This window comes from Aplidium turbinatum, chromosome 2 (genome assembly GCF_918807975.1).
Source record: "Aplidium turbinatum chromosome 2, kaAplTurb1.1, whole genome shotgun sequence".
In the NCBI taxonomy this organism is placed as follows: Eukaryota; Metazoa; Chordata; class Ascidiacea; order Aplousobranchia; family Polyclinidae; genus Aplidium; species Aplidium turbinatum.
Window position 1 is genome coordinate 17996113 of NC_137473.1, and position 20155 is coordinate 18016267.

The 20155-nt window shown below is 34.8% G+C and overlaps 1 protein-coding gene across 1 annotated transcript; it reads right to left on the bottom strand.

Annotated features, from left to right (window-relative positions):
• Window positions 1–1251: 1251 nt before the first annotated feature.
• On the bottom strand, window positions 1252–16893 carry LOC145788390 (T-box transcription factor TBX20-like). Its single transcript, XM_082600159.1, has 9 exons — window positions 16725–16893; window positions 15718–15955; window positions 15154–15290; window positions 14386–14522; window positions 10520–10678; window positions 10104–10180; window positions 4076–4164; window positions 3387–3531; window positions 1252–1450 (listed from the first exon to the last, which is right to left on the bottom strand). Exons 1-9 carry the CDS (start codon window positions 16891–16893, stop codon window positions 1252–1254), a joined length of 1350 nt encoding a protein of 449 aa, XP_082456285.1.
• Window positions 16894–20155: the final 3262 nt, after the last annotated feature.

The following is a 20155-nucleotide window of genomic DNA, read 5'->3' on the forward strand; positions in this document are numbered from 1 at the left end:
CGTTTGATCAGCAATCGACTGCTTGACCCACGCTCCCACAGCCTGGTATCTGCGTCATGAGCCTTTTAGGAACTTCTTTTCACAACGGCTAGGAGAGGTTGTTTGCGAAGTTCAGTTGTTTTTATTTTTGTCCATTACAGCAAAAACAATACACGTCAACACAGCAAAGGTCGAGAAAAAGGTAGAAGCGACAAAACGCGAACGTCGAAAGTAGTATGCTGAGTGTAGGTATGAAAAATACCGAGGATGGAAGATTTAATTGATAGGATGAGTTGGCTACATTTTTCAATCTCATCGTAACTCTTATCACTGCGTAATTTTATTGATTTGTTTCTTAGTAACCGAAAAACAACATTGTTGTTTTTTTTCTAAACTTAACTGCTGCATTCTTGATCTGAACTACCGAAGATTTTACTATGTTTACTTATAAAGTTGTGCTGAAGAGAATTTAATATTCGAAATCGCAATACACAGCAAGATAACTTGATAGAACTTGGACTAGTACATTTTTCTTGAGTACATAATTATCAGGCAGTGCATCCTAGTATGGATACGTGATTGGGCCTCTCTCTAGCACCGGCTTGCTGGGTGTGCAGTTGTTCTCTTGAGTTATATCGCCCTTTTCATTATTTTTACGTAAACATTGGTTTGGGTATAAGCACGTGCGTATTTGTGACGGCTTTGTTCTCGATGGGCGATACTGACCTTAATTGTGGAAAATCACATTAAAATCGATGCAACAAAAATTCTAATGAAAGAATGATAAGACGAGTGAAGACATATAAATCCCCAAAGAAGCAAAAAATGATTTTATAGCCACAAATGACTAGTTCCGCCACTGTAGGATACGTACGTAGTAGCGTTAGCCCATAACTGGTAGGATATGCCGACTGAGTAGCCTAGTACCGTACACTTTTGTAGCGGGTTGAAACGACTGGAAAATTCACTGTGCGTTAGTCCTTGTTCCGGCATCAGGCGATTAGAGTTGAGGGGCTATTCGAACAATTGTGGTAGTTTTCCTGTGACTCGTAAAAGTTAGTATATTTTGCTGTTGCTGAATTTTAAACAAGAATAAGTTTCATTGTCTTTTAAAGTTTAGACATCATCATATGTAGGCTAGCTCTTGTGATGGGATGTCAAACGCACGGCTTCGTCCACTCTGACAGTTGAATAATAAGAATCAAATAGCAATGATAAACAAGGAAAATCACAGGGAACATAAAAGCAAAAATAAAATGTTGATCTGAAAAATCATCGTGAGGTCGAACTTTTAGGCTTTTCTGATGCAGAACTTTCACCACGATTGATGCAGGGAGTGATGGATGAGGATGCTGTCTGCACAAGGTACGGATGAAAACGACGCAATGCTTGGTATTGGGACAATGCCGCTTCAGCAGAAAAAGGAAGCCCTTCTGGCCGATGCAGTGACATCAGTCCAAGAGCAGTTCTTCTGAAGAAACAACAAATATGCAACTGAATATTCGAACAAAGCATCAAACACTATATTCAAATAACAGATGTTTGAGCTCACTTGCTTAATGGGATACTGTTGTGTTTTTAAACTCATACAACGAGTCATACTGGAGTTCTTTTTTTTTTTTATTATAAAGTTGTACAACCAAGATAGATAGTGTGAAACCTCCAAAGTAGGCTAAGCTCAAAACGAAAAGTGCTGATTAACAAAAGCTTGCGGATGAATACAAAGCAAGAGAAAACCTGCGGGAAACGAAAAAAAAAGTAGCTTAGCCTACATAATTTTAATCTAAATAAGTCAAAAGGCATAACAGATACAGAGTTTTATCATCACCCAACAACTAGGCTACTTGTTCATGTTGGAACTGTCGAGCTCTGAAAACTCTGAAGAAAAGTACATCTCCCTCATCTCAGGATAAAATGTTGTTTTACTTGATATGTGAATAGAAAGGGCAGACCAATATCCTACTAGGTGACTACAGTCGGCTTATCGCTTTAGATAGAAATTATTATCATTATTTATCCGCATCAGACAAGGCTGTTTATATCTAAAGTAACGAAATAAAACGCTAGTGCAATAGGCCTATCAGCTATTATTGTGTGAGTGTCGCCAGCTAGCCGTACTTGCATTGCGCTCATTCATTTAACAAATGACGATTCGACTGCGTAAACTATACAGTTTGCAATAGCCCCATAAAGGGTATGAATAGATCTACCACAAAAGAGTGCTCAACTGCTCAATGCAAAGCGCAATGCTAAGCAGAGCTAATTCAAGTAGCCTAAATTAAATCATTATTATCAAATAAACCTGTTTCACACTTTGCGGGATTGTCAGAAGATGCTTCTTCAACTTCAACTTTTCACCTGACTCGATGACTAATATAATCTTTCGCTGCTTCCTGTCTGTTGTTGAATATATTTGCACCGGTTTATATTTGTACCCTTTAGGTCCTACCATTTTTCGCAACAGACAAAATAAAAGGTTTCTCTCTCTCTGTAATACATTTCTGGTTTATACCTTAGCTGAATCGGTATGTTGTAATTAAAACTCTTTGAAACAAACATGGCCACCTAAAGATACGGCTGGATTGTCACATTTTGCAGAAATTTCCAGGTTTGCCTAACTTTGGGCGAACGTATAAATTTTTCTAAAAATTAGATTTTTACGCTTTCTTTATTCTTTTCCCCAGATGACACAATAGGTTTTAACATTCTCACATGTTAAAAAAAAAATGATTTCGAAGATTTTAGTCAGACTGTTAATTTTCAATAACAGTCTGATTTTGTGTTTTTCAACTTACTTTTTCTCATTTGCTACTGCTTCCCCAAGGCAACAAAAAGTTTTATGTCATTAGGAAACCGCAAAAAGTAAAAAAATCTCAAAAAATGTCAGTCAAACACTAGCAGTAGCTGTAATCAAAATCTGCAAAATGTGACAAATCAGGCCGCATCTCTAGGTGGCCATGAAACAAATTTAATTTTTTTTTGCTTGACAAAAAGTCCTTCACTAGAAATTTAGTTCATAACGAAAAAAGCCGACTATGATTTTTTCATAAAAAAAAATGCAATATTGCAAAATATTTGTAGGCTATTGCGAACACTCGAAAGGCCAAATAATTGCCAAGTTGTTTTGTATAAAATTTGCAACAGTTTAAAAAAAAAAAAAACAATTAAAAAATTTTGCGCCCTAAGGAATCCTGCGATCATTGTGAATATTTTTGTTTAGAATAACGTATCCCTAGTCGCAAGACACCTAACGTATAACAAAATACCTACAGTAGTTTATTTGGATGATAGTTTAGTCTTAGTATGTGGCATTAAGCGCCATGCGGACAGGCTCATCTTCAGTAGGCCTAATGCATGGCCCGATTGTTTGCTTAAATTAGGAAGATTTAACTCAAATGTTGGCGTACCCAATGTGATGAAAATTTGGACGAAAAGGTGTGAAGACTGGATGAGAAGAAGTTGATTCCAATCTACTCATGGCTAAGTTTCTCATCAATCTCTGAAAGTCTTGGTTGTTGTGAAGGTGAGAACGATCCACGTTCCTTTGAGCAGCTGGAAAACAAAAGCAGCGTTTTGCAAATCAATCACTTCTTGGTCTTCTTCTTCTTCTTCTTGGTGTAAGGTTTATACTCAGGAGTTTACCAAACAAGAGACGGTCGTATTGGAAATATTATTATTTTCAACTTAATTTGTATGATTTGTTGAAGTGGAAGCTTTCATTACGAACACGTAGCTTCATCAAGGAAAATGTTCAGTTAGACCAATTTTTGTTCATCTCAAGTGATTGCAACATAAACAAAGCACTGTACTTTATCGAAAGATAAAAGCTTTACAGTAATAGCGAGGTCGACAAATTTGGCTTCACTATAGTAAAATATCAAAAAAAAATAAGGTCGTTTTATCCAAAAAAAAAAACTTTCATCCACCGAGGCTTTAAAATAAATGCTCTTAATATGGCTAAGCCAGATAAATGCTAAACTGATTCATATAAAAAGCATTTACGTAGAAGACTAATTACTATTATGAAATTACCTAAGAGCAGTTTTCATTTATTGAAATTGTTTCTCAAGTAGCCTAAGCCTATAATTTTTACCACCTTCAGATCTCTCTTGCAGAATGAGCCGCATAGCGGTAGTAGTGGGCTGCACCAGTCGAGTATCGCAAAGCATTCCATCCACTGAGTCCCTGCAAGCAAATTGTTGGTGATTGTGCATTTTTTCAACGTTTTGTTTATAGTAGCCTACTGTTTGGTGATGTGGTGGCATCTGAACAACATTTGCCATTGCAAAGCGTAAATTCAAATGTAGCCCACATTCATTCCTTCATTGACATATTCATACTTATGAAAGAAAGCTCATGAGGATCTCAAGAGGAGCATTTAACGGAGGTGAGTTAATTTAATGACAAATAATTTCGTTATCTAGCTCACATTTTTCACAAGCATGAAACCTGGCTAAGAACCATACATCAGACATTTTGAATCAGCGAGTAAAACTCCACCGATGTGCTGGAATTAAAGTTTGAGTTCAGTATTAATTATGATTGCTATTTCAACATCGTTTTATATCATAAATTGTAGCCAGTTAGGAGTGGTTAGGCGCCTCATTCAAGATCACGCAGCGTTGGTCCGGCTCTCGGAGTGTGCGCTTAAACAACGTATTTCAGGACTGCTCTCCATTCAGCGGCAACTAGTGGATGGGAATGAGATGATTCCCCGGCAACAACATTTTTTCAACAATCGGAAAACTTCGCTCTGTCAATCTCGGTAACAGGCCTTGAGTCAAGAGCCTCTACAAGTATGCGAAACTACCAGGAATAACCCAACAAGGCTTTATCAGTGCGAGGATACAGATTCAAAACCAAACCAAACCGACCAAGCCAATAAGTTTGAAACTAAAATCAATTTATTTAGAGTCAGCCTACTGTAAGTTGTTTTGACATAAATAAATAACATGAAACACAGCTTTGACCCTTTTTCTTGCTCTTTCCTGAAATGCCATTTAATACCAAATTTACCATTAATGCCATGTTTACCGTGCGGTAATCTTATGAAATCGAAAACGCTCTTCGAATTTTTTTGTGCGTGTGTCACCCATGAAATCAATCGATCAAGCTTATTTTTCAGCTCAAACGTTGTAAGAAAGTGAACAGTTTAGCAGGAGCTTGTTAACATGATGCAAGAGGAAGCAAATAGAAAATTATTGGATTATATTGACCGAAAACACAGCAAATTAGATTTCCAATAATTACGATCATGTCAGATCAGGATTTTGCTTGTTCAAGATAAGAAGCAACAAGCGACAATGCAAGGTTTGTGGACCCAAAGTTTTTTGGCCCACAGAAATAACAACATAAGTTAGATTTTCTAAAAGTGTAGGCCTGCCTGACTCACAACAAGTTTAATGTAAAAATGAACATTATTGCAACAAATTTAGCAACACTATTGGAACTATTAAAAAAGCAATGAAAGAACATTCGATATAAGGACCTATCAGATTTATTGTATAAGCTATTTAGAGTGAATTTAGGTTTTCACGTAACAATACAGTAATTTGACAACACGAATAGATTGTCATAACTTTGGAATGACCTTTCACTTGAGGAAGGTCTTAGTTCATACAGTTTGATGAAGCATATAAACATATACAGTATTGTAGACAAGGTGAACAGAAAGTGCTTGGACCAACTTATCAACGATTAAATAAAATTTCATCAAAAAGATATCACAATATGAGCTTACAATACTAAAAAGAAATTTCTTCATTTATTTTCAATGCTGCCGCCCTTCACTTGGATAACTCTCTCAATTCTTTGTCGGAAGTTTTCGACCGAGACACGTAGCTCATCCTGAGGTATTTTAGCCCATTTCCGCAGGAGTGATTGCTTCAGAGCATCAACACTTGGGTGAGCAATGGAACAGGCTTTTGCCTCCAATAACGAGCACACACAGAAGTCCATGAGATTCAAATCAGGCGATGAGGAAGGCCACATTTCCTTGCTCTAGAATCTTGGAAGTTGAAGTGAGCAGCAGTCCTGAGTCTTTCTTGAGGTGTGGAATGGTGCACCACCTTCTTGGAATGTGAAAGGCTGATCTATGTAATGTTTCTATCTCTTCAAGGGCTGGAATGAAAATATTGTTGATGTAGCGATCTGAATTGATTTTAACTTATTGTTCCACGAAAATCAGAGAAGACTTCCAAGTTTTGGAGATGGCGGCCAACACCATGACAGAAGACGGTTTTCGACGGCGGTAAACTGTTCTCTCAGAATCTTTAGGCTAATATCTGCTGAAGACTTTGCACAAATTCTGTCATTATGATTACTGAAATGAGCTAAACTTGTAAAGAGTTTTTCATCTAAAAAAATGATCTCTTGCCATGCTATGCCTGCCTTCAGTTCTCTGAGAAGAATCTGTGCTCTTTCAAGTCGCTTTTGCTTTTGGAGAGGTGTAAGGAACTGCCGTTTTCTCATCTTTTGAGGAGACAACTGAAGATCATTTTCAACAATGGCTCTCATTGAAGTGTTGCTCACATTCACGTCTTTGGCCAGTTGACCGATTGATCTTTTTGGGTTTCTCCTCCTCGCGTAGCCTTAACTACTTCTTTGTTCGAGCAGTGCAAGGTTTTCCACTCCTATGACGATGCCAGATGTACCAAGATTCTTAAATCTATTCACAACATGATAAACGGTGGATTTGGCAACTTTTAAACGCCCAATGATCTCAAAGTTGGTTTTCCCCGCGCGATGGAGCTGAATGATGGCTTCTCTTTGGCTCATTTTAGACCTTACAATTAATGCTTATAATTAGACCTAAATTTTAGACAGTTTACCAAGATATTTAGCATATTAAAAGGTGACAATCAAACAATAAATACTATTTGATGTAAGTGGCATTAAATATGTTTAATCATAAAATGAACAAAAGTCCAAGAACTTTCTGTTCACAATGTGGACTTAAAAAAAAAAAAAAAACTTAACAAACTGTGACGCAAAATTACAACAAATAATTCGGGTTTTTATAATTTCAGATAATCACAAAAAGAATAAAGTTAAAATTTAGTCTTAAGGTGTTTGGTTGGACCAATCTGTTAATTGTCGATTTTAGTCTTAACGTGTTTGGTTTGCACAATCGGTTTATTGTAGAATCATGATTTGTTGCATTTAAGCCATATCGAAAAAAGGGAAATGTTACTAAAAGTGGAAAACAAAAGTTAGTGAAAAATCATTAGCAATGGGCAAAGCCTAAAACTTACTTAGAGAGGAACATACTGTACCGTAGAAAAAGTTATTATCAACTATTTTGCATGCTCGTTTGTGTCCCAAGCCGCGAGGAAGGCTCTCATGTCTTGAATAGCGAAACCAACCATTGGCTGCTTTCTAGCAGTTTTTCAGTGTTGTTTTATTTACGCTCTTGCTTAAGGGTTATAATAATAATATAATAACTGCAAGGGTAACTGCGAAATCACAAATTTGGTAACAATCTTTTCATTGTTTGACCCTATCTTACTGGCTACATCACCGGCTATCTTAGCCCCGTGCTAATTAATCGCTAATAACGGGAGCCATGAAAATCCCAGAGCCAAAATATTTTACAAGATGATAGCCATGTGTATTGGGCGTATAGAAATTAAATTTTTACCCAAAAATTTATTGTTAAGATGAAAAAAACGTCAGAAAGTTGGTTTATATTTTAATTTTCCAAAAATAGTTTCAAAATTGAAATTTTTGAATTATAGCATAGAGCAATGCTAAACCAAACAAAAAATACTTTTGCTCATAAATATAAGATATTTTTGGGCGTTTTTACAATTAAAATTAATTGCACTAACGTTTATATTGCAATAACATTAACATAATATGTATAACTATCATTGTACGAAAATGTCTAGCCAACTGAGACGAAATGCTTATTGTGAAGGGCAGGAAGGTAGAAAAATGACCAGTTTAGGTTTAGAAAATTCGCAAAGAATAAAAACTAAAAGTCAAGAAATTTCACATTTCTAGCATACCTCCTTCTGTGAAATATTTCACTACTGGAGTGGAGCGTCCTCATAAAACCCCGTGTCGCTACAGATAGGGTTAAGCATCAATATTCTTTCAAATATTATATTGTTTATTTTACTTAAAACACTTTTGCTTCGACTTGACTCTGGTGCCCCCAGTATTTTTTTTCTAGATCCGCTACTAGTTTGAACATTAAAATAAATTAATCTCTGTCAGCTACCGCTAAAACTTACAAAAGGTGTCATCGAATAATGCGCAAATAATCTGATCAAAAAGCGGCGGCTTTTATCGGTACCTTTCAAATCGTTTCTAATTCTATCAACTCATGCTAAAGGTTTCGGTCGACAGTAACGAAGTTAACGCCTTCTTTAAGACCCCGCCCTCCCGCTAAGCTCACTTCTTTGGCGTAGACAAGATATGGATTCATTAGCGTATGAACGAAAGTAGAGAATTAAGTGTTTTATTTTTTTATTGAAGTTTTTTCGTGTCGTTGTTTGGTCTTTAGGGAGCCATTGTAAGCAAAAAAGGCTGCTTCGAAACTTTTCTTTATCGAGCGTCGTTTTGTAACTTTTTAAAACATTGATCAAATGTTAAAGTGACAAAAGTTTTTCACTTTGGCAACCATGTAGTTGGCAAGTGCTTTGAAAAGGCGTGACGTGTCAATGCAGACTAAACTAATCGAGTAAAAATTGACTTTTTGATCGCTATCGGTTTGAAAAATTGATTAATTATTTATGGACTGGGCATCGTAATTATGTTTAATTTTGCAGCTTTTAGAAACTTGACCCTTTTAACTGCTCTGATTTAGCACTTAAGGAAATTGTTCGTTGTTTGTTTTGAAAATGTTTTTTCTTTGCTTTCACTTTAGCACTTCTGGAAGAGTGAGAAAGAAAAATAAGATTTTTTATTGATTTATACTGTAAATCAAAAGAAATACTCAATTACTTTAGTCGTCGTTAAAAATGTCAACTACGCTGGCAATATAAAAAAACTTTAGCGAAACCAACTTAGATAAGACTAATGAGACAAAAAGAAAATAAACTGACTGCATTTTCCCAAAAATAAGAATTTTTTTATTGATAAATGGAAATAAATTCAATACTTTGAAACATAATCTAGATAGAAAACTACCTACTTTAATCAAGTTCAACTTTTACTGATTAAAATTTCGAAATTGCATTTTTGTTTCCTTGTAACCTATTCTATGTTGTAAAGACGACTTTATCACTACGTATTCTTTCATACTTTAACATTGCAATAACGTTTTCATATTTTTTTGTTGGTTATATGATTTTTTAAAATAATGTTTATCATGGCCACCTGGAGATATGTTTATTAATAAACATTTTGAATTAAACGTGGTTTCATTTTCTCTGGGCATTAAGGCAACGTTTATTCAATTTATTTTGCTGACTTTTCTGGGTTTTGCAAATAAAGTTTGATCGAATTGTTTAGACTGTTTGCTTCAGCCTTCACAGAGCAAATGACAAGTCATGAGCAATTATGTGAAAATTTATGTCTCTAAATCAATGGTTTTCAACTTTTTTTTGGTCAAGCCTGCAAAGTTTTAAATCTCGAGAGCAAAATATTACCAATTTTTTCATTAACTTTTGTGGTGTAATTGTATTCTCATTATCATTTCTCAATGCCACTATTGTAGTTTTTAAATTTTTGTAATCTACTTTTCTTAAAATAAAACAATTTCCAAAAAATATCCTGGAGATACACCAGACACATACAGTAAGTCTGGAAATCAATGTTCTACACTGTAAAGAAAACTATTCTGAAAACAGATTTTTTATAAATTCTCGTTGCATATCAACACCAGTTAAATGCTTTCATAGATAAGCTCGTGGATAATTGCAATAAAAAAAACGCAACAAAAATTCTATATGCAGTAATATGAAATGAAAAATCTTAAATATAATAATTGATTAAATGTTGTAGGCTAACTTTCACAGTTTGCCATTTCCAAAATCATTCCGAACTGTTTAGGTCCATAATAGTCAATTGGGCTGTGTTGAGTTATTGTAATGAAATAATACATAGTAATTTACAAAACATGAAACATATCAAGCACACAACTTCAAAAAGCCTGTTCTATGTAGACTATAGCCCACCTTTCATACTCATTCAGCCTTGATGAGTCACGGAAACCTTTTGCAAAGGGATTGCTGTCAATCTTTAGTCGTGTGATCTGAAAGACAGAATTTATAATATTCCTTGTTATAGGACAATGCCGCTTTAGTAGATGTTATCTCGCAATGAAGTTAAAGAAAACCAATAAACAAATGCCGTCGAAAAATTATGCGTTTAATGATATTTGTTAAATTTTCTCGGATCAGAAACACTTCATTTCAAGGGAAATGCTATAATGCTTTTAACGTTTTGTTTGAACTAGGCCATACAATATGATATTAAGATAATAATTGACCGTTTCAATTTTTTTACAATTTTAGTTTACTACAATAGTGAACAATACTTATAGCTAACGATAACAATACTCAAGCCGGTGGTCTACTGCAGCCAAAATTACCAGCTGATTCTGATAAGCTGTGACTGCTGTAAACCGCGTTTCGGGAAAGATGAAGGTCTTGTATTCATCTTTCTGTAGATTTGAAAAATTTGTCAAATTGTCATCCTTCCTAACCACGTGGACACGTGGCTGGTACTTGTGCATAGAGTTCAAAATCACCTGGAAATGCAAAAACGAGACATATAGATTTCGACTCTCGAAAAACCTTTCTAAGACGTTGTTTTTATTATTGCTTTTTCATTGCAAACTACAGAATATATCTAATCAATTTTCAACTTATTTCTAAGTTATTCAAACTGAATTACTGTTTAATCGTCGTTCTTTCAATTTCTGGAGCTCAAGAACTATTATTTTTCTTCCCCATCATGGTGATCAACAATTTCTCTTATTATCCTGAGAGGCCAACAAAACAGTCAGTCTTTTAGTCTTGTCATCCAAGATGAGTAAATCCCGTGTTCAGTTTGGAAAATGAAAGATGTTTCACTCATTATATAGCCTACTTCCGTCTTAGCGCTTCACTTAGGGAAGGAAAAAGCTGCCACTCATTTTTGCATGGTTGAGCGGTCTGACACCGTATAAAAGCCATTATTTATAATGTTCTTGCTCAAAGTGTGTATATTAGGACATCTAACGAAGTTACACAAAAAGGGTGAACAGACGTGAGAAAATTACGAATCATGCGATTGCTGGTCAAGTCCTGATGGGTGTGGCACTGTTATGTTAAAAAAGTGGAGCTACGACTGAACCATGAGGCGTCGCCGTTTTTCAGGAGTTTTAGAGTTGTAAAAGTCAAGCTCCTGTTGCTGACTAGTTGCATGACCAATGACCATATAGATCAATCAGGTCCATATATGAGTTATTTTTAGAAAAAGGGTAGGCTACTAAAAGTCAAGAACTAAAAATTCTATAGCTATCTAATAGTTATTTTGTTAGTTTAATAAGTAATAGTTTTATCCAATACACTAGTTAATTTATCTAATACAGTAGGCTAGTTAGTTTATTTTGGCCGATAGTTATATTGTTATCTTAAAACTGTTTATAGCATACTGTAGCTAACTTTCACTTGGGGTTATTCTTAATTGGCCCACGTGTTTAAGGGTAATCAAGATAAATTTCAATGCAGTCGGTGACTACAAAATATTAAAAACCACTGATTTAAATCATGTGTTTGTCAACTTGCAAATTAGGTTGTTATGGCGTAAAGCATTGTAATCGCACGGTCTGGTAAGCAGCTGTCCTGTCATATCTAACAAAAAACAGTTCTATAGCTTTGTTTTCAGCTTTTAAGTAATCCTCTATGCCAGTCGAAGAGTGAGGTGATCTACAATGATCTTCTACACAGACACCAAGCGGTTTTCTTCGAAAGATGTAGGGCGCCACGGGCGAGTGATGTGCTGGACTAGATAATGAACTACTGCAGCCTATTCTCCATATTTTTGGCACATTTTGAGACGGCTCAAGAAAGAAATTTACGAAATTAGAACTTTAAGGAGAGGAAAACAGGGTGTAAAATTTGAGAAATAATCTTGTCTGAGGCAGAGGATCGGTGTGATAGCTTCATTTGGAGGAAGCCTTTGGAATACGTCTAACTTTAAACGGTAAGAGTAAATATTTTCTGAGTTGAATTAAGCACCACGTATTGTATTGAAGGCGCCAATCGGCTAAAAAATAAAAAAAAAAGTGCGTCAAAGCATTACAACAAAGGCTGGTCGAAACCAAACTTATGGAAACATTGTTGCAATTGTTGAAGCAGCCGTTTCCTTTGCTTCACAGCAACGAACTGTTGACATATTTTAATGGTAACAACCATTCATCACTCTTGGTGGAAGACATCTCATAATCTCTTGTGCTATTTCTTCCCTTCTTATCTACAATAGGTTGTTGATGTCATACACTTTCATCACTGCTTGTTGCGTCAATAATGATGTCATTGCTTGCAAACCAATAAAAGATAACATTTTCTTGTGAAAACCCTGGTAGAAATATTGTTGCTGCATATTCTTAATTAATGCAACATTTTAAAATAATGGCGTAATTCTTTCTTGACGTATATTGGAAACAGCCAAGAGTAAAACTCATTTTTTCTCCGTTAAATAGATGAATCATCATTCCATCAGTCAATATTGAAAAAGCAGCTTCACTAAAATAACCATATTTTCTGTATAAACACTGTTGGTTAGCATAACGAATCTAAGGGGAAAATCCAGATCCAAGTCAAAATTTCGCTGCTTTGAGCCTAACATTTGCATTGTCCATTATCTATTAATTTTTTTGCTTTATTAAAACTTTGGTGCCCCTCCAAAAAAAAAATGGTTTCTAGATCTGCGACGAAACACAATATAAATAACTCTATATTACAAATAAAAATTACTACTGCAATTTCTGCACGCAACACTACAACCAAGTTCCAGAAAACACTTTTCTACTTCAACAAGGCTATTATACCGTACTCCGAGTAGAATACTCTTCCGAAAATGAATCAATGAAAAGATTTGTGACACCAAAACATAACAAAATGTAATTCACACTAATCAGTGCATTGGTTATAAAATTTTGAAGGGGATGTGAGAATTTGTGAAGTCATTAAGGCCTCGACCAAACAAAAATAGAAGACGCCATACTCGAGTTTCACAATTGTTTGGGGTCATCAGTGGTGGATACTCATGTGTCTTGGTCGGGAATCGAACTTTCAGCTCAACTTCGGGATTTGTACCGCTTATGATGCCGCTGGTGAAACTCGAGTATGACGTCTTCCATGTTTGTTTGATTGGGGCTTTAATAACTTTATAAAACTTTAAGAATTGCTTTGAATGTTACACAAAATGAAGCGTTAAGTTCTGTTGACAGCTGTAGAGCTACCAGCCTGATATAATATGCCCAGAATGCAATTGACGTAGAAAATAGACATAGTTGATTGATGACCTTTGAAACGACACTTTAATCCCTGATACAGAGAAAAGTGTGAAAGCAATACATTGGTGACAGCCCAGCATTGATAAGAGTTAAGTAGACAATTAATCACTGAACTAATGTGTGGCCATAACAGACTCTTTCAGGAACGCGTTAAGCTGTTAACACACCCTTGCCAGATAACTAAGGCATCTCATATCTTTTCCAGGCCGTCCAATGTAAGTTTGTCCGATAAAGTGTTGACAATTCTTCGCATTCGTCCACCTTTTAGGAAGGTTAAAGCGACAGTTAAGCAATTTTGAAACGATTTCGAAACAGTTTAACTTTGTGGTAAGGGTGAAAAATCGAATCGTCAATGCATGCATTTGCTATAAACAGCAAGATTTAAATTCGATTACATGTGCAATTAGTTTCTCTACTTGGCTCTCAATGCTTTTATCTTGTAAGAAGAGTAAAAGGAAATGTATTTCAAATAGATTTTCTAACTTTTAACGATTTAACTGCTTTAAGAAGACCCAATTATAGAAAGAACGTGTAACATATAAATCAAAGACAGTAAGATTTTAGCACATAATTTGAAACAATCTTTGTCTCAAAATACAGCAAGCAAACTAAAATTTGGTGTCAGGAAATTCTTTGTCCAACAACAACTTTTTTTTTCACGCCACACTCAAAGTGGATACCATTACACTTTGCAGGTTTACATTTTTTCCGATATAAAATGGAAATGTTATCTGACTCATCATTAGTGCGTCCGCTCCGGGAGCCGTCCACACACCCAAGCACTCAACAGGCACAATATAACCTACTTACATGGATAATTCCTAGAAAATAAACCCAAAAGTTAGAAAATCTTCAAATTAAACAGAAATCCTGATTACCTTTTAAAGATAATTTATTTTTAGTTTCAATATGTAGGCTAACACTTTTTCAAATCCTCATGTTCAGGCACTCACATGACTATTTTGGTCCAATTCATTGTTTGTCAATTTCAGTTTCTCAAAAGAGCACATTTGCTTGCATACCTGAGTCCCTGTTAAAGGAGAATCGGGATGGATATAAAGCCTCGGGGAAATGGGAGCATCAGCCTTGCCTGTAAAGTATTATGTACCGTTATCTCCGCAGTCTTGATAAATATGAATGATAAATTCGTACGACGAAGGAGGACACTAAAAATGGCCAAAAAGCAGAAACAACTGTCCAGTGTCCATCCCTAAATTATCCGCACAGTGAATTGTCAATATGTCGCTATTTGTCAATATTGTCAATATGCAGGCTATGTCGCCATTTGTAATCAGATTTTAGAGATCTGTCGATGCAGAAACTTAAACAAAATAAATTTTTGCACTGAAAGGTTTTCTTTGAAACCAACCACGGTAAACCTTAATGTGATGAGGAGGCTAGTTCAGCCTAATTTTTACCTTCGCATAGGTTTACAAAGAACTTGGTAAAATTGACAAGGTATGAAACTGAGATCAACTGTTGTGTGAAAAACTTGTTGCTTTAGACCTCTACTTATTAACTTACTTGGTTTTCATTCCGTAATGGGTTAAAGTAAATTGCTTATAGTATATATAAGATAGAGGTTGGCAAATATTTAAAACGTTGATAGTCTACAATAGCTAGACCGTAGTTAGACTAAGGTGGTTTTTGATTGTTCAGTTTTTGGCCAAAAATTTCCTACTCAAGGACATTATGTTTAAACGTATTTATCAAACATTCACCCGCCACAAGCCAGCTTGATCGATGGTAAGCATATCGGTATCGTTTGTTATCAACCGGAACTATGTCCATTATAACGATGTACTTTTGACTAATGTCTGCTTTTGAGAAGGAAACTCTGACCGTGGGAAACATTCGTCTGTAAATAAATGTTTTTTTGTTTGTTTTAGTTTTCAACGCCGAAAATATTGAACTACTAAAACTTTTAATCAACTCTGAAAAAAAATTTCATTAGTAAATTAAAGATGTGCCAGATTTCTTGTCCGTCAGTTGCCGGTGTAGCATGTTTTACGTTATGTAACATACAAAGTATAGAGTTGAGGAGAAGGGCGAAAATGAGTGACTCCAGCTCTTCGATTTTTATTGAACTAACTTTGTTCGAAATCCGCCTCCAGAGCATATTTAATAATTGAACAAAACATTTCCGAAAAATTAAGCAGGACTCTAACGATGTTGCAAAAAGTATGAAGCTTTTTTATACTTCTCATTAATAGCCAATATCTGTTTTATAGAAAATCTTCAACCAGATCATTTTGTTTATATTTATATTATACAGAAATTGTCACCTTCCTGATTTCGTGATGATCATTTCTGTTCCTAACTCATTGAACTTGTGCCACAAGTCTTTAGTTTCAAGAATGCAATTCAGTTCTGCCAAAGCGGGATGTTTTGGCTCAAACGACGCAGGCCATTCTTCGGGGGCGGTGACGGTTTCCACGGGGATTTCGCCTTGACGTGTCTCGTCGTAAAAGTTATCGCTGTCGATGTTGGCGAGTGCATTCTTTTTCAAATCAGGCTTGACAACTAATTCCAAGTTATGAAAAATATTATCTTTGATTAAACCAACAGCTGCTATTGATTTGATGAATGATTAAACAACAAACAACCTACTGTACCTTCCAGGTAACGACGACAAAGTTTCCAAAACTGTTATAATCTGATTGCTGTTACTCTAAAAAGTTGTTGGTGTCGTTTTAGCTTTTGAATACGAGGGTTTATCAGACTCTATCTTGTTATCACCCAATAATTAGTTGTCACTTTTGAGACTACAACCTGAAACCAGTAGATAGCAGCTTGTCGTTGGTCTTTCAGTTCAAAACTCCCTGCTTCATTTAGAGAAAAAGTAAACACCGGTCACAAAATGGCCACTTCATACACTAGATAATAAATAAAATATAATTTGTAGATTTAGCATTATACCATTTATGGGTATAAAGAAGATGAAGTCACTTTTACAATCCGATAAGTTATTGGAAGAATGTGTTTTAAACTGTAGTTGACAGACAATCGTATTGCGCTGATGTAACATTGGCTATCATCATGCAATTGTCAACAATCTGGTTCAAACCTTCGCTCCTGATAAATATACAACTTTTACGGATGTGGGCACCCGAAGCAATAAAAAAAAACAATTATCGCGTTTAGCGGAACAACAATGTTGTCTGGTATTAACAAAAGCCTTTGATGGGATAGTTTTATTGTTTGTTTTAAAAAAATAATAATAATGGTTTAGATTTATTAAAATGGAAAGTTATTGTACAATCAATAGAAACAAACAAACTTTAATACTTACTTTTTGTGCTTTCCACACATTTTGCTTCAAGCAATGTTGAATCACTGGACTTAGAAATAGCGCTTTTTTTGCTGTCACGTGACATGAGGGCTTCGATAGAAAATGCATTAGCTCTTGATGACATAACTGGAGTAATTGTCTTCACTATTTCTGAGTCTTTTTCTGCCATTTTTAGTATTTTATTTCAAGTTCAAAAATTGACATCGCAAATCAAACATAAAAGTTAAAATAACTCAAATCTAGCAAGCTGCTCAAAAAAAAATAATAAGTTTTCAAGAAACAGCTATAAGAAGCTATCTTTTTGTTGTTTAGTCTGAGACATAGATATATTTATGACTGGATTCATAACAAAATGTTTGATAAAGAGTCTGGTTGTTTTACATGCGTGTGATCATGCAAAGATATTGAAGCATTCGGGAAGGGAATGTCGATAATGATCACAGTCTGAAGCACCTGTTGGTTGGAGTGAGATGACAAACAACCTTAGTTCAATGAAGTGATTTCATTGCTGGAGCTCACCAAAGTGAGTGCCAAATTTAGGATATCGAACTTGCAAAACACTTTTAAGCAAGTATCAAATCTAAGTTGACACAAAGCTATATAGTATAATATTAAAGTGTTGCGTCCGTGCCATATTTTAAACTGACTGTTCTGCTTTGGTATCATTCACGTTATAACGTCCGCGTTTTGTCGCTTCTACCTTTTTCTAGACCTCTGCTATGTCTGTCATATATTGTTTTTTCGTTGTGATGGTCAGAAATAAAACAAACTGAACTGAACTGTAATAAACCAACGGCCTTAAAGTGGGTTAAAAGTTCTGATAACTTCCAATAGATATGTGGTAGTCTCTTTCTGCACGATTCATATAAAGATTAAAAAAAAACACTTATAAAAAGCATTAATTAAAGTGATAAAGATGTAGTAGGCTATAAGAAATTTAATGTGAGGTATTAAATTAGGTTATAATAGAAGAAACAGGCTCAGTGGCTCATTCCAATAGGCCTACAAACTAAAATCAACTAAACTGGATTCGGACCTGTCTTCTACAATCTTTTGTCGTTTACTTTTTCCTACCCCAAATACAGTAATAAAAACCACAAAATCAGCAAACCAATGTCCTGATTGAAACTAACTGCTTAATGACATTACAGTGAAGACGCATGCTTTGTTATTCTACTCTCCACTACAAACTGCTTTTAATATGCGCTGTTAAATAATAAAAAACATTGTGGATTCACCAGTTTTTAATTCTAAACCCTAGCTGATAACAGTAAAGTTAAAAAAAGAAGAATAAACAAGTTATAGAACGCTGCACAAACTTTGGCTGACTTTCTCGTTATTGACGTGTTATTGAAAAAAAAACAAAGAAAAAACAGCGCGAGTGTTGCCGCTAAAACCAACTTTAATTCAATTATTGCATTTAGCAAATTTTTCAACATTTTGATTTTGGCAACCACTAACAGTACAGCTTTTTTCTTTCCACTATTAATCTATTTGTAATAATTTTTAACAAATTTTTGAAATTATAGCTGTCTAATTTCATGAATGTAATAGCCTTTAATCCCGTACCTGGAGCTCATTCTAACATCTTTGAAACGAAGAAAGTTCTTTGCAACAAACTGTTCAACAATTTGCTAAAAAACGTAGGAAATCAAAAACATTAAATTTTTGTGAAGTGCAAGCTGTTACAATGTTATTAAGTCAGGATTATATTTTACTAAATGCTTCAACCAATCATCAATGACGTCTAACAGCTGAATAAAACTTTTATATTTTTACTGCAAAAAGCTTTGTCACCCTTCTCACGCTACAACTTACTGCTGCTAATGTGTGATGTCAACATTTTAGGTGGTCCTGTTCTATTACATCAGCATAGCGAACGCCATTTTGAAAAGTAATCTGATTACGACGCAAGGCGGTGCGTTTCAAGTGACTAAAGTTGTCAGCTGAGAAAAAAGTAGCTTCAATAAATTTTGATCGAAAAATGATTTAAACTGTTGAATATTGATGGAATATACGTCAACCATTACCAGATGAAAGATGACTTTTGCAAAGGTGCTAAATCAATGATGTGACAATTCTTCTAGAATTCTTCTAGAATCTAAATGTTCTGATTCTAATATCACTATCAAGGCTGACATTGTTAACAAAGTGAAATTAAACTTTCTGATGCAGATTCTTTCATTGTTTGAAACAATGAGACGTAAAATCTTCGTAGCTAAAAAACCAAAACAAAATCGAGAAAAATTTGAATTGATGCGGCTCAAATACGCCCTTGCTAATTTTCCTAGGAATTAATTGCATTTGGACATACCAACGTTTGTTGTAGAAGATGTTGAGAAATTTGTTTGCATATAAAGGCAATAGCGTTGACAGGGGTAATGTTTCCCTGAAACATGTTTACGATCCGTTTTTAGGTCGCTGTTCAGTTTAAGCCGATCCTCCAAATGTAATTTATCTGAACCTGATTGCTATAAAAGTCAAAACAAAACTTCGCTAATCTCTTTACAACTTTTTATGTAGATGTCAATCTTCACAAAATTGTTAATGAATGCTCTCTGCAATTCTGACACTCTTGTCAAATCGTCGTAGTTTGATGGTGCCATTCGCGGTTTACGTATTGACAATTCTCCACTACAGCATTGTCCATGAACTGCGCTTTTGTGCTTATCATATTTTTTAAATGTATCGTTTTTTGTTTTGCATGTTCAGTGGTAAATATGGACCTATTGGTCTGATGCAAATAAACTTTATTAATATATTACTTTTCCTTTTGGCACAATACTTCGAGAAAGTGTCATTTCAAAAAGCAAAATCTTGCAAAACCTTTCGCTACTGTGTAATTAGGCCTACATCATATTGAAGAAAAAACTGCAAGAACAGTTTGAAGAATGAATTCTTAAGATTTTCTGCATTTTGAGATTCTTGTGCGTTTCGATTCGTTTCGAATGAATAACGAAACGAAATGATTTGAAACATTATTGTGTCACCGAGATATCTATGAACCTAAGCAAATTTGGCATTGTGAAATGATTGAAGTACGAACTATTCAAATAGCTCAATTTTGTTGGATGAATCCACATTTTATCCATTCAAATAACAAATACAAATATAATAATATTCAAGTTCTAATTTTTTTTTTACTTTCAACTAATGCTATGGTGCAAACCTAATTTCAAAAAAAACTGAATAGCTTTGATTTAAAGTAAATCAAAGAAATCTGAAAACAATAATTATGCAATACAATATAGGTGTCTGAGGTAAGCCACGTTGAATCGAAATATGCTTAAAAAAAAAGGTACAAAATTAACTTGCAACTATGATGAGCTGAAAATATTCTTTTCACAACATTTTGTTTGTTAATACAAATTACAATTTATTAGATTTTAAACAAACCAAAAAAAATAGTTACATTTTCTACTTCAAGAAGA

Excerpts from the sequence above, each read along its gene's own strand:
- LOC145788390 (XM_082600159.1), bottom strand. The coding sequence starts at position 16,893 with ATGGCAGAAAAAGACTCAGAAATAGTGAAGACAATTACTCCAGTTATG. Across the intron at positions 15,291-15,717 it reads ATCATCACGAAATCAGGAAG|ACGAATGTTTCCCACGGTCA; the intron begins GTGACAATTTCT and ends ATTTATTTACAG. Across the intron at positions 14,523-15,153 it reads ATCAAGCTGGCTTGTGGCGG|GCAAGGCTGATGCTCCCATT; the intron begins GTGAATGTTTGA and ends AATACTTTACAG.